The sequence below is a fragment of the Amphibalanus amphitrite genome, unplaced genomic scaffold (assembly GCF_019059575.1).
Source record: "Amphibalanus amphitrite isolate SeventyFive unplaced genomic scaffold, NRLGWU_Aamphi_draft 000777F_arrow, whole genome shotgun sequence".
NCBI classification, from domain to species: Eukaryota; Metazoa; Arthropoda; class Thecostraca; order Balanomorpha; family Balanidae; genus Amphibalanus; species Amphibalanus amphitrite.
Window position 1 is genome coordinate 291181 of NW_024882271.1, and position 15382 is coordinate 306562.

Consider the following 15382-nt stretch of genomic DNA (forward strand, 5'->3'; position numbering starts at 1 on the left):
AATCAGTACTCATTTTATGCAAAAATATCAACTTTGAAACTTGATCTAATTTGACCTGACCTTGACCTGGCCTTGACCTGACCTTCACCAAAACATAATCTTAACTGACCCCAAAGGCTGCCTGACCCACATAATCGCTGGCATATAAAATGGACCATAAACCATGCATCACATAATATTTTCATACTGTGACCCTCAGTGACCTGAACTCTGTGACCTGACCTGGTATCAGTGACTTCAAACAGCAAAATATGTGTTTGACGAACATTTCCCTATCGATGATTTTCAATGAAATGCATTTTACTCCATTTTACAACGCATTTCTTGAAATGCCTGTAAACGGTGAAAATTCGACATTTGACCTGACCTGTGACGTCATCAGTTTGACCTAGGTCAATAAAATTAGGTGACAAGGTAGTTCCCTGCTGGGGCTATCCAACACCGTTTGCTGCTTGTCGCTATTTTGCGTGGTTCTTGAGATCTTAGCGGGCCAAATTGCCCCCCCCCCCAACGGGACGCGTTGCTCAGCAGACCCCAACGGTGCGCGGGTTAAGAGGCTTATTAAGTTTGATTTAAAACATTTGAAGTCCCATTAAACAATATTAACACGCGCAGTGGAAGGGTTGCGAGTACTACGCCCAGTGGAAGGGGGGGCGGATGTCGCCCCCCCCCTAAGATCTCAGCTCCCAGTGGAGCTAGGAAGACGAAATATGGAGGGTAGGTGAAGGCCTTGGGAATCTCTGTTGTGTGTGAATTTCATGACCCTAGGTCAATATCTTCAAGGTCAAATGAGGTCAAATGTGGTCAAATCTGCCATATTAGCGACTTTTTTGCGCTTACACGCCGATAACTCAAAAAGTTACCGGCCGATTTTCTTTTTGCTTTCACTATACGAAAGACCATACATTTGTGAGTATGTATGGTGAATTTCTAGTTAATCCAACAATAAATATGACAGCTAGAAGCCTGCTAAGAGTAAGATATCGCCGGCTGAAGCGGGATCGGCCGACGCGGGAAACGCGGCAATCACAATTTTGTGTTTACACACTCATAACTCAAGTTGTTACCGGCCGATTTTCAAAATTCTTTGACCATGAGATTGCCTGTACATTTCTTAGTCTTCTCACCAAATTTGACGCGAATCGAATATAATCAGCGGTAAGGAGCGCGATGTAAAGACGGAACCGTCCCGCCCCGGCACAGTCTACAATTCAGGCGGCGCGTAACGGCTAGCGCCGGCCGCCGCGCCGCCGCGCCGCCGCGGCGGCAGGATGTTTGACTTTACACCGCTATTACTAGAAAAGTTGTGAACCGATTTTCTTACTTCTTGCACGAGAGGATCCGCAATTCAATTCTGGACAGGTAGCCGAAATTTCACATTGATATTATGCTTGCGGCGTGAGTTATTGGCGAAAAACAGGAGGGGTGGGCGAAATCCGCCCCCCCCCTTCCACTGCGCGTGTTAACACGCGCAGTGCCGCAGTGCCGTGTTAACCCTCGCCCCCTGTGCCGGCGAGGGTTAACATTATTTGCAGGTATGACATGTTCACAAGTGAACAAGAGGTGGATTATAGGCGGTTCCACGAAAAAATGAGGTAGCCAAAATACTCCAAGTTTGGTGTTGACAAGTTTAGCGGTTTAGAACATATCGCAGAAAACGCGAGGGCGCTCTGTAGACAACGCAATGCGCGGGTTAATATGTATGTGCTCTAAAAGGTCATCCATTGATTAATCTGTGCACTATTTCAGACTTGCTAAGAATAACCGGAAGTTCATTAGATCAAGTTCAGACGTTCATTTTCGTCGATATCTAAATGATACCGATCAACTAGCTATCATCAAGAAGCTTATCAAGCAGTCCAAGAAGAAACCTGTGGTATTTGATCGGCATGTCTACTATGTTGACTTCACCGAGTGAGTACAGCATTGTTCTGTTAACGTTTGCAAATATTGATTTGTAAAAATTGTCCGCAAAATTGCGCCAATCTCTTGCAATTACGGGATATCCAGTAAGTTCGTTGACACTTTCCATGCCGATAAAGCATATGAAAACTAGCCAAAAATCTTAGGCTTTGATGCTTATGTGTACACTGCACAAAAATACCTATTGCTTCGACAACTGCATAGCTCGATGTGCTCTAAGCCAAGCCCTTTGCTGTACCTATCCCCATAAATGGTTGCAGTTACCGGTTAAGTCGTACCGTCAGCTGTCGGAGGCTTATAAAAGGCGTCTCAATTTCAAGCTCCTGCAGAAAAATCTCCGCAGTTTCTGCGTCGGATTTAGGTTGGGCAAGTTCCCTGCTTCTCCCTTAACCCGCGCCGGGCCGGTGCTCTGAGATTCCGCGCCGGGCCGGGGGGGGGGGGTCTGAACACCCCCCCCCCTTCTAACTCAGCTCCTGGGCCACGTAGCGACACGCGGTAAGCGGCAACCGCAAGAACGTCCAAAATAAGGACGAAAACACTTCGGTCATTTTTTGGGTCAGGTCAAAGGTCAGGTCACCAGAGGGCAGAGGTCACCAAAGGTAAAATGTTGACTATTTCAACATTTTGGAAACTGCCAAGGGCTATCTCGGGAACCGATAGAGCTACAGCGCCGCGGAAAAACGCATTCGATAGCCCTTTTACAGACCTTTCTGGATAATGTCCTCAGATTTGACCTCAGGTCAACGGTTTAGCCTCCAGAGGGCAAAAACTCCCAAAATAGCCGTTTTTACGAAAAGCGTTTTTTCGGCAATAACTTTTGACTAAAAAAAAGTCATTACATTACTTTTGCCAGCATCGTGTTCCTCTCGTCAAGACGCGTCGAATGAACTATAATTTGACCTTGAAAGGTCAACTTGAAAATTTGACCTCAGGTCAAGGTCATGACCTGACCGGAAAAGGTCATGTTGCATATCAGTCGATCCGCAACGTCGAGCCGAACACATCTAAGGCGTTTTCAGCGCTCTAGCACGCCTCTATCAGAACTTATTAGCGAAAAACTGTTAGATTCTGTTCGTGACCTGAGATGACCTCGGGGACATAACGAGGGGTCACAGTTGCCATTTTCCGGTTCAGTGTGTCAATGTTACCTACATCTCGATGTTTGAGAGTGTCTAGAATAGCGTTCGTGCAAAACAGACGCTTTTCAATTTTCTCCCATTGACTTATAATGGAGAGGCCGCAAAATTGACCTGACCTTAGGTCACCGATATCAAATTTCCGAGATATACATTTTATAGATAATGTTGCTCTAATCAATCGCTGAAAGTTTCAAGGCAATCGATCAATTGGTGTAGCTATGACGAGCATTCTGATTTTTTTTCTGAGGTGAGGTCACTTGGCGTGACCTGGTGACCTGACCTAAGGCGACCTGGGTCTGAAATTTTAACATGTGCGGAAAAGATGGACGAACAGGTGTGCTTAAAAAGTAAAAACCGCAGGGGGGGGGTGTTCAAACGTCCCCCCCTGGCCCGGCGCGGGTTAAAGTCGTCAGCCTGCATTGGCACCATTCATGAGTTTTTCTTTTTCTTTAGGTATTAGCTGGCGCCAATTCGTTTACCAAGAATGGCGCCGACATCCTAAGCACCACATTCCTTTACAAAACGACCCCATTTCTGACTAAAGGGAAAGCGCCAGAGGTACGTTTTGTGACCTCAGCTCATCAGCGATACGTCGCATGTATTTACATATGCATCTTTAGAGGGTGTTTTTCAGACATTCCTTTTTAACGAGGGAGCAGGCGAAGAGTCTTTAAACCCGCACACTTTCTGGGGGGGGGGTTATCCACCCCTCCCTGAAGTTTTTCGTGAATAGCGGGAAAACCTCGGCGTGTAGCGCCGCGAAATTTAGTATGACTATTCTCCCATCAATTTTACACATGGTGTGAAAGTTTGAACCTCCTAACTATAAAGGTCAGGTCACCAGGTCACTTTGGATGACCCAGCCTCAAGTCACTTTTTGCAACTTTGTCACCGTGTCAGTAGATGACGGAGGCATTTGAAAGTCGAAGGATGTTATTAGGTCGTTGGTAGCTACAATTTGTATATCTCGGAATTTTGATATCGATTACCTAAGGTCAGGTCAATTTCTCGACCCCCCATTAAAAGTCAATGGAGGAAAAATTGACTCCCAGTTTTTTTTTCACTAAAACGCGTCGAAATGACCCCATATACCATACATGACTTCACACACGATCAACCTTCACTACCTTGAGGCCTGTTTTGCTTTTGGGCAGTTGTAAGGTCAAGTGACGTCATCAAAGGTCACCAACGTTTTTTTTGCCATTAACGTCTTTACAGGACCGAGATACAGGTCTCGAGGTCACGTGACCTGACGTCACCCTTTGACCTTGACGTTTCGGGGTCAACATATATATAATTCGATGCGAATTGACGAGAAGATCACGATGATACCCTTAGTTTGTTCCTAGCTTGACTAGCTCGAAAGTTATTCGAGAAAAACTCTCCACATCTAGCGCCGCCATTTTGACTTGTTTGACCCCTGTGACGTCATTTTTGACCTGACCTGAAAATGACCTTTGTAAAAATTGTAGACCTTGTCCGTGCGTACCCCATGCCGTTTACCGCTTGTCGCTATCTTGCTTCGTTCTCGAGATCTCAGGGGGTGGGGGGGAGGCGGTCATCCGCCCCCCCCCCGTCGGTTGTAAGTTGGCGCATACCCCCGTCGGTGCGCGGGTTAAATAATATAAGAAATTTCTGAGCTTGAGCGGCCGGCCGCGGTTACGTTTCTGAGAAACTTAAGGTGATCGTCCACTGCAATGGTTAGGCGCGCATCTTTACGCGAAGAATTTAACATTGGAGTCTATGGGCTGCGCGCCGACTGCGGTTCAGCGCCGAACGCCCGATGAAGCGCAGTCAGCTGATTCCTCATCTGCTGGTCGGCGCTGAATTACGCGCTGACGGGTTGAAATAGCAGTCTACTTTTCAACGCGCACTATAATAGGCGCCGAACGATTGTGCGCTGAATACGCGCCTAACCAATGGGCGGTCACCTTTTCCTCAGCTCATTAGCCTCGTCATGGGAAGGGGATGGGGAAGGGGAGGAGCGAGGCAACTTGCCCCCCCCCCCCAACCTCCTACCGGGCACCCATGAGAACGATACAGATCCGATGAGATTTTCGGGTCGGAAAAATTGATGGTAGTTTTCTGAAAATGGTCGTGAAGTCGTGATCGGTCGGAGTCGAGAGTTATGTGTGGTCATGGAGTCTGATTCGCAGTCGCAGACGTCAAACTCTAACTCGGACTCCAGACTCGGAAACGTCATTCCCAATCCAATCCATCTATTTCAGTAGTACTCCAATTATTTCTTCAGACGTCAAAATTTGACTCCGACCCCATACTCAGCAGTATCGTCCGTGAATTTTACACAATTTTCGCCGGATGTGTAAGCTAGCGTTAAGTTATCGTCGGCGCGAGACGCGAAAAATTTCGGGGTCTGTCGGGTTCCTTCCTAATTATGAGCAGACTGCACTCTGGCGGTGGCTATAGCCGGACCGGGGGACGGCAGTTGCTAGCGGGCAGTGTTGACGTGCATGTTTATGCTAGCAGAATAAAGCTGCATCGTCGTGCCATCTCTTCCTTACAACTGCTAAATGCAAGCACAGGTGTGAATGAAGGCATCCACATATGGCTGTTTTTTTTTGGCACAGATTTGGGAGTTGGGGTGTATCTATGCAATCTTGACTTTCGACTCTAACCCCAGTCGACTTCACAGTCTATTCCTTGATTGCAGGTTCAACCAAAGTGAGCCTATTTACATCAATCTCATCCGGGACCCTGTCCAGCGGTTCATCTCGTTTTTCCACTACCTGAGGCTCGAGAAACGCTACAGGAAGGCGACTCAGAGACCCAAACGCCAATGGTAAGACGCCTGGCAGACCTGCAGTCGTTGCTCTTCGGTGTTCAGCGTTGAGTCACAGGTATACATACTAGTTACGGAGCGAGCGAAGCGAGCGGAGTCTTTCCTTAGATTAACGGAAATTTCTGAGTATGAGCGGCCGGCCGGCCGGCCGGCCGTGGTCATGATTTTGCGACGCTTATAGATATTTCAGCAACCACTTGACCGATTTACACGCGGTAATTTTTGTAGGGTAGCTTCATTCCTTCCAGGGGTGTCGTTTTCCGAAAATGATTGGTAGGGCCCAAAGGCGGCGGCCGGCCATATGTGTGACGGGGCTTAAAAGGTAGGGTACCCCCAAATCTGCCTTTCTCATCGGATTTCGGCCACTTATTTTTTCGCCCTGGTCATTGACAAGACAAACCAAAATCTAAAAAAAAAAACATTTTGGAAGCCTAGGTCCTCACCGAGCTCCATGCACAAAACGTGCAGTTAAATAGGCAGTTATAATAGTGTCGGAGGAATGCACGCCACTCTGAAAGAGGCCCACGCCGACTTAAAAGCACGGCTGTGCTGAAAGGGGCCAGGAACGGTTTTGGTGGCCCAAGCCGAATGAAAAAGAGGGCTGCGGAGTGCGGGGCCAGTAACGGCTTTGAAGACCCAACCCACGCCAATTGCAGGGTTCGACAACTAACGAGGTCTCGAAACACCACGATAGTTAGAAAGAAAGTTGAAAGTTGCCAATGCCAAAATAAAAGGATGACAGTACGAGCCGGCGTTCAGAAAGTTACATGCCCGACCATGAAGAAGCAGAGAGATACAGCATCGACTTATTAGACCAAAAAGTTCATTTATTCAAATAACCACCGTTAACCCGCGCACCAATGGGGGTCCACACTCCGCACCAACTTAGAACCGACGGGGGGGGGGGCGGATGACCGCCCACGCATATCTGTGATAGCCATAACCAGTGTATCTCAAGGGCCCCGAAACGGCGCTGAGGGCCCTCACTGGCGACTGTGCAGGTCCCACTCCGGCGCCTCTGAAGGCCCCACACATGTGCATCTGACGGACACCTACCGGTGACTTTTGCGTGGCCCACACCGGCAATTCTGAGGATCCCACCGGAGTCTGAGAGTACCTTGCCGTTCTCTAAGGACCCCACTGTACTTCTGAAGGTGCTGCCGGCCTCTGAGGACCCTTTGCCGGCTAGAGGAGTGAGGACCCCTTGCCGTTCCCTAAGAACCCCCTGCCGGCTTGCAAAGGGTTCGCGACAGCAGCTCCTACGGCCACCAGGCCACACACATATGTGACGACTGTACGAGTACATATATGCTTATTTGCTTATCTGTTTATTTTGATTTTCTTACCAACTGATAAGTGTCAAAAGATTGGTAGAGCTCAGCGAACATTGGTAGGGCCCAAATAAAGATTGGTAGGGCTCGGGCCATACCAGGCCGATATAAAACGACGCCCCTGTACTTGCTATCATGTTGATTTTATACATAAGAACCTCATTCATTTTATTTGTATGACATGTTTGAATGCAATTTTCTCAATAAGTGAAGAAAAATGTTGGTAGTGCTCAACAACACATTGGTAGTGCTCAGCTGAACATTGGTAGTGCTCGGGCACTCCCAGGCCTATACAAAACGACGCCCCTGATTCCTTCTACCAAGTATTGGACTATTCCCGATGCATGTGGGTGACCCCTTATGCACGTGCCACGTGAAAAACGAAGAGATGTCACTTTTGTAATTGTTGCAATATCTCGGTAACCACTTGGCCGATTGCGCTGACAGTTGGCATGTAGGTAGGCACCCACTAGGCAATGCATATCCATGTGCCAGAGTTGGCGTGCTGCTGCACGTGCGCACGTGCAGGGGTCGATTCCAGATCTCGAGAACGGCTGGACCGATGGCGCTCAAATTTGGTACATGGTTAGGGACCGGTTAGCAGGGTGCCGTGCAAAAGTCAGTTGGGACCCATTTTGCACGTGCGCACGTGCAGGGTGCCGCTTCCAGATCTCGCTTACAACCCCGCACAGTTATAACCAGACATGTGCATGGATCCGAGTGGTGGATCTATGATCTCAGTGGATGTCAAGGCAAATTGGAGGTTCGGGTTTATGATCCCACCGAATCCGGCGTGAAAAATTATCCTGGATCTATGATCTCACAGGACCTGACGATAAACCAAGAACATGGATCTATGATCTGAGTGGATCCCACCACTCACAAACAACATTTGAAACCAGGGCCCAATCTTACCAATGCCGTGGATGCAGATGCCGTGGATGCCTACCACGGCGGCTGATCCACGGCACTCCATTTACCCAATCTCACCAATGCCGTGCCACGGCATTTCTATTCACTGCATTTTGCCCACGGTACAATTCAGCGCCAGCAGAAAACACGCAACGTGATTGGTCAATTCTTGTCACCTTCGCTATCGGAAATTGTGCGTATTGCTTGTGAACAAGTATAGCTCTCTATTTAAAGTTTTGTCGGGCGTTTATTTGTTTTAGAGCCATACATATGTGTGAAGGATAAGTTATTTGTGGAAAGCGTGATAGCAAACTATGAAAAACTAAAGCCTGCCTAAAGAATTCTCCTGAAAAGCGGATTACTGAGCCCTGTTCGGGCAGCGCATCCTACTGCAAAATTTTGCACCACGCATGCGCAGTAGGGGTCTCTCGGGTGCCAGGCTCCGCCCTTCGGCGTATGACGTCACATGTGTGACGTCGGCACGCGCAAAATCTTTCAGTTTTGCGCAACAAGAAAATAGGAGCTGCAGGAGGCGAAAGTGGCGCGAATTAAAGTTTACCGTCCTATATTTCTTATTGTAAGCGGTTTGAATGCTGTTTTTTGGGTATCATGATCACTTTTTTCAGTGGCACATTGCTATTAACCACATTTGAACGCATTTTATTCAGTTTTTGAACGAAAACCACCAGTCCATCCGCGCCACGGTTCGTCACGCGTCGAATAATGGCTGCCGCGGCCCTCGGCTCTGGCGGCCCGGCGGAGAGTGGGCGGAGCCAGTGGCTGACGTCATTCCAAGTGTGCCGTCACACGCTGCAAAATATTTTGCGCGGACCCGAACAGGGCTCTGGCCTAGTAAACTTCCGCGAGGACATTCTCGGGCTGAGAAAATCGAGTGGATTAGATTTCAACTTTGTTTCGCTGCTCATCATTTCTATTTACTTGCTGTTAAGATATTGCAACAATTTTGAGATAAAATTATTGAAGTAACGACCTAGTGATAGCTCCGCTGTTGTTTCTAAGACATTGGAATAATGCATATGAAATGCAGCTCGTAAAGTTTAAACTTTGGGTATATGCACCCGGCAAGCTCAAGCCTCAAGCTATAGCCTTATTTGCTGCTTTTTACGAGCACGATAACAAAAGGAATTACTCAAAATATTGAAGAAACCCGTCTACATCTCAAAACCATAACATATCAAGAAAAAGGCATTCAGTTCAGAAGTCAGATTGAGACGCATGAAGACAGCATGCTCCGTAGCTGTCTGTGCCAGACAGAAAGTGTTAAAATATGCATTGTGAGTGCTGATACTTGTTTGACAAGTGTACGGTATTTGATTGCTTTTAATATTTACTTAGAAATTATGAAGGATGTTTGTGAGACGTCCGGACGGGGTGAACACTGAAACACCCACATTATAGCATATATAGATAGGTTTGGCGCATTGGTATGATTGGGCCCGGATGCTAAAATCGTCTCCACGATCTCGTATGGATTTGAAAAATAAGACAATATAATGAATAAACATGTTTATTTTTATGGATTTGAGTGTGATTTTATCCCTGGAAAATACATGTTTTTGAAATAATCACTATGCGTGTAATCGTCGCTCTAAGATGTCAAGGGCATTATATGAAGAATTGTTAACTTAGAAAAAAAGAATAGTGTCAAATATTGCATAGTAACATCCTCCCAGCGACCTATCCCTTTAACAACCCCCGCCATTCACGGCACTAAAAGGTGGCGTGAATGGAACGGCCACCGGCAGCGCAAACAGCTGATTATTTGCGTTTGTTCTGCCGCTCTCACGGCAGCTTGTGCCACTGCCCATGTTAAAGCACTGCAAAAATGCCGTGGATAAACATCGACCGCATGCCGTGAATGAGATGGCGTGAATAGCTATCCACGGCATTGGTAATATGCCGTTGCCGTGAATGGGCTCCATTCACGGCATTTTGCCTATTCACGGCATTGGTAAGATTGGGCCCAGGTTTTTCCAAGCGTTTCTATGTCAATAAAAGCCATAAAACTATGGATTATGACGTGTTGTCACATAAAATCACTAAATAAGAACGTTTGTGAGTTGCAACGAGTGCTCTTTTGGAATTTCTGTGTTGACCAAAAATAAATGAGGATCTATGATCCCACTGGATCTCAAGCAAAAATACTAGACTCGGATCTATGATCCCTACGGATCTCTCGATAAATTAAAAAAGCCAGATCTATGATCCCGACGGATCCGAGATCAGGATCCGTGGGATCAGATCCCAGATCCATTTTCTCGGATCCATGCACATGTCTGGTTATAACAAGCACAAATATACATGCATGCTTGTATTATGCTAGTGTTTTGTTCGACCACTTCAATTCAATGACAGATTTTCTGTTTTCAGGTTCAACAAGAACTTGAATGAGTGCGTTATGAGCGGCGACCCTGAATGCGCCATGACAGACACATACCACCATGAGGGCCCCAAGGGTAATGAAGTGTTTCACCCCATGACGTCCTACTTTTGTGGCCACGAGGCGGTATGCAGGTGAGGGCAATGTGCAAATAATTATGTCCTTTTTGTATGCGGATGAAACAAATGAGCACATCTTTATGTCCTGTATTATGCAGGTGAATAGTGAGCACATAATTATGTCCTGTATGTATGCGGGTGAACAAAGAACGTTGACCACGTAATTATGCCTTTAGCTAAATGTAGGTGTCTGGTGTAGGTAGGTGTATGTAGCGTAAATGCTCCAATTCGCGACCCCCTAAGCTTGTAGTCCGCTGCAGCACAGCCTGTCGGTTCGTTTGCACAGCGAAAGTCTTTTTATACCGTACTGATTGAACATTGTCCTACACATATTCATTCTTAGTCTGCACGTACCCTTCACAGTTACGGTCGTCAGCATTTGAAATCTCGCAACCGCTTGCAAAAAATAACGCAAAAAGAGAAGTTGGTCCCTTTTTGCGATCTGTGTTGTTCACAGGCAGCGTGAATGAGGTATTGGTTTAACGACTCTTTTCGGACATTTACCTACTCGGAAGTTATTAACATGCATGCTGAAACCAGGTGGGTGACAGCACGTGATCGCCTGAGGCGGTGGGGAGGGGGTTAAATATTTTCTTCATTTAATGCTCAATGCATTAGCTGCGATTTTTTACAAAACCTTCTCCTCGTTGCCATTTCCCGCTTTCAACTGCTTGACCCACAAATGCGGTTGGTGTCAAAAGATCTGGCTTGAATCAAAGGTCAGGTATGCCAAGTTTCAGCTCTCTATCGTCAGCGTGTTCGGAGCTATCGCGAAAAAAACCCTATGGGGGGGGGGGGCGGCACCCGCCCCCCCTCTCGGCCGGTGAGGGTTAAATATAAAGGTACTTTATTAAAGAAAGCTGTCGCAAACGCGTTTTGAACATATCATCTTCATCAGTGCTAGCTTTCCATTATACAAAATCTTTTTTATTTTGTATTATGGAAAGCTTGCGCTGACGACGATAATATGTTCGTAACGCGTTTGCAAAGGCTTTCTATAATACAGCATCTTAATATTTAAACGAGTTTCTCTAGTCATATGTACATGTCACAATGAACGTTCAACATCACCTTGTGATGGCATGGGGTCGGAAATCGGGAAGGGTCGCTAATGGAACATTTGCCCTATAGCTACTGTATATATACTATATACCTATTGGGTGTCCGGAAATTATTTGCCCCTCCATCAGCTCGCCACCATAATTTATAAATAAAGAGCCCCGGGTCATGGTTTATTTACCGATTTATCCCCTGCCCTGTCCTACCCATTCCCTCATCCGCTTTGGCATTCCATTGGTCAAGATGTCCAGAGTATCCGCGCTGATGTTCAGCCACACATTTCACAGGTTCCTCTAAAGTCCGTTTTCTGTGGGAGCTTGTTCAATCTTGCTGAGCTCCTCCTTCATGATTCCCCACAGGATTTGACCTCCTACTTCATTCCAGTCTTCAACATAACTTCAGCACGATGACGCTTTGTCAAAGAGTTTGTTTCGTCATAGTAGACACCACGTTCAGGTGCGAGTTACGCCTGCCAAACACTAGTGTGTCAAGGTCAGGTGACATGGTTAGGTCATGTGACTAACGGACAGCTGTAGATAGCCTGAGACACTGTCTTTGCAAATGTTCAACAGTTCTTAAAGTTTAAAGCTAGGTCCACGGTGGGATTATGGCTGAATGAACAAGGGGCAAATAATTTCCGGACATCCTGTAGGTCTAGCTAGGTGTTCGCAGGCGAACAATCAGCGTATAATTATGTCCTGAACGGGTTGCGGCTTATTTATTCGTTACCAGTATTATATACGAGGTAAATGCACAAAAAAGGAAATATTTGATATTAGGAAATCAGTGGTGACTTTCAAAAGCCTGACTTTGTGTCCAGACCTAACATATTCTAGTTACGTAACAGGCATTCTATAGAATGCCCGGTTCCACACATTGCCAGTAAAAGATCGCCTTGTTTCCAGGGAGTTCAACAACAGGGCAGCCCTGCAGAGGGCACTCGAGAACCTGGAGAAGAAGTACGCGGTCGTTGGAATCTTAGAGACATTGGACAGATCTCTGCAAGTCTTTCAAGCCTTCGTGCCTATGTACTTCCGAAATGCTGTCAAACTATTTGACAAATCTCCCTGTAAGCATATTAGTTCCTTGGACTTTCCTCTCGAATAGCTCTACATATACAGGTTATGACACTACATTATAGGTATTGCAGTCTTCTATTTACCGCGCATAGTGTATACCTGTGCAATGTGTATACTATTATGTTTTTATCATTAAACTCACGACTAATATTTATTGTGAAAGAGAACTGTCGAACAACATGTATTTAGTCTTTCAAAGGTTTTCGAAGCAGAATAACCTGATGCCGGACTTTATTTCAGTGAAATCGAACACGAACCAGCACGAACCGGCCACAGCGGCTGTAGAAGAAGAGCTGGCGAGTCGCCTTTGGGCTGATATCGAACTCTACAGGCTCGCCGAGCAGCGACTCTACCTGCAGTACCGCAGCATAGGGGGCCGCGTACCTCCAGGAGCCAAGTCTTAGCTGTGCTGTCGCAGCGTGGGGACTGAGTGGCTCCGTGAGCACCACTGCAGTGCATCATCGCAGCATTAGAGTCGAGGTGCTATAGTAGCACATTTACTCGTATGTCCGTCCTTTCCTGCCCACCATGTGATACAGGGTGTCCCAAAAATAATGTCACACCTTTCCAGCGTCCATTGCATGAAAATAGCAAACATGAGGGTTGCTATTTTTTTCCGACGTTTCCGACTGTTTACTGCTCAAGAGCACAAACGTGATGTTCGAAATCATAATGTATCCAATGCGACGGTGCTTCATATAGAAAAGTGTCATCATCTTCCAGCTTGGGATTCAGCTACAGTGATGGAAAAGGGCATGCCAAAACCGATTAGGAGAGCCATGGAAGCTGCATATATTTTACTTGAAGACACTGTTAACCCGCGCCCCGTTGGGCTCTGCCGAGCAACGCGCCCCGTTGGGGGGGGGGGGGCATTTTGGCCCCCCCCTAAGATCTCGAGAACCACGCAACCTAGCGACAAGCGGCAAACGGTGTTGGATAGCCCTATCAGGGAACTACCTTGTGACCCAATTTTATTGACCTAGGTCAAACCGATGACGTCACAGGTCAGGCCAAAGGTCCAATTTTCACCGTTTACAGGCATTTCAAGAAATGCGTTGTAAAATCGAGTAAAATGCATTTCATTGAAAATCATCGATGGGGAAATGTTCTTCAAACACATATTTTGCTAGTTGAGGTCACTGATACCAGGTCAGGTCACAGAGGTCAGGTCACTGGGGGGTCACAATATGAAAGTGTCGTGTGATACGTGTTTTATGGTCCACTTTACATGACAAATGCGATTATGTGGGTCAGGCAGCCTTTGGGCCAGCTTAGGTAACGTTTTGGTCAAGGTCAGGTCAAGGTCAGGTCAAGGTCAGGTCAAGGTCAGGTCAAATTAGGTCAAATTTCAAAGTTGATATTTTTGCATAAAATGGATATCGAATCGACGCAGCTCGTCACGGGGAGTTCAATGGTGGTCTTTGTTTTGCCGTACGAGGTCTAAAATCGCTAAAAATTGAGTTCAAAAAGTTGACGTCATCATTTTTGAACAGTTTTTTTCGCTATAACTTGGCCAAAAAACAAGATATCGATCTGAAATTTGGTATGTATATATAAGAGCGCAGGGACTATCACATATATTCCGGTTTTTTTCGAAATTCGGAAAATTTTGGATTTTTTTTCAGTTTTTATAAAAAATCAATTTTTTTAAATTTTTTGGGTCAAAAACCCAAAATTTTGAAAATCCGAGATGGCAGTTTTGTAGCGCTGCTTTTTCTCTGCTAGACCATATAAAGAACTTTGAAATTGCTTGATAACTGTAGATTTGGTGAGCGTTTAAAGATTGCATGTTTTTTGCTCATTTTTGCTCGAACATGACCTCAGTTTGACCTCAATAACTCCTGACCTAAGGTGAGCTAAGACTTGAAATTTGGTGTGAAGGTGTCAAATTGATGCCCGGGAAGGTACTGAAAATTTGGCGGCGCTGCGCGCCGCCGTTTTCTTGCTATTCAGGAAAAACCACAGGGGGGGGGGGCAAAATGGCCCCCCCAACGGGGCGAGGGTTAACATAAAACCAGGCTTCTACAGCTGGTCCAGGATAGGTGCGAAAATGGTGCTAAAAAACAAATGGCTATATCTATAGGAGTGTCTCTGTTACAATGTGTCAATGTGTCAATTCCAATGCTGTGATTATGACTTACAGAATAGTTTAGACAGAAGAACGATATAACATTTTAGTGCGAGATTAGATATAACCTGTATTTCAAAAAAGTAAAACTGTAGTTCGTGCAGGCTGGTCGTCTTCTATATTTTTATCGATGTAAAGCCTATATCTTGTTTTTCCACTGACGAAGGCACTTTGTTGTCGAAACGTCTGGTCTTATTACATTGTTTTTTGTATTGTCATTGTCTGTGAGAAAAACGAAATGTCTGACTCATCTAATGAGGGTTGCGCTTTTCTTACATATGTATCCCCACTTCTCACTGATGCAAACAAGAATGCGGTCCGGCACCATCAACTTGTCCAGCTTCTGTTGACTGAGCTTGGACCAAGCAGATCGAGCGTTGCTGGTCAGCGTGCCGTCGGATGTTCCCGTGCCATTGCTCCCCTCTTAAAGCTTAACAAGGGCTTAAAGCCCTTGTTACACTGCCGAATTTTGGTACACGAATGTGCACGAA

At 46.2% G+C, this 15382-nt stretch overlaps 1 protein-coding gene across 1 annotated transcript in view; it reads left to right on the forward strand.

Moving 5' to 3' along the window:
• Window positions 1-13167, forward strand: part of LOC122366006 (heparan sulfate 2-O-sulfotransferase pipe-like) — a 28289-nt gene extending 15122 nt beyond the window's left edge. The window contains exons 4-8 of the mRNA XM_043337735.1: window positions 1750-1914; window positions 5734-5862; window positions 10497-10640; window positions 12590-12753; window positions 13004-13167. Of these exons, the coding sequence (XP_043193670.1) occupies window positions 1750-1914; window positions 5734-5862; window positions 10497-10640; window positions 12590-12753; window positions 13004-13167 (766 nt within the window). The remainder of the gene's footprint in view (window positions 1-1749; window positions 1915-5733; window positions 5863-10496; window positions 10641-12589; window positions 12754-13003) is intronic.
• Window positions 13168-15382: the final 2215 nt, after the last annotated feature.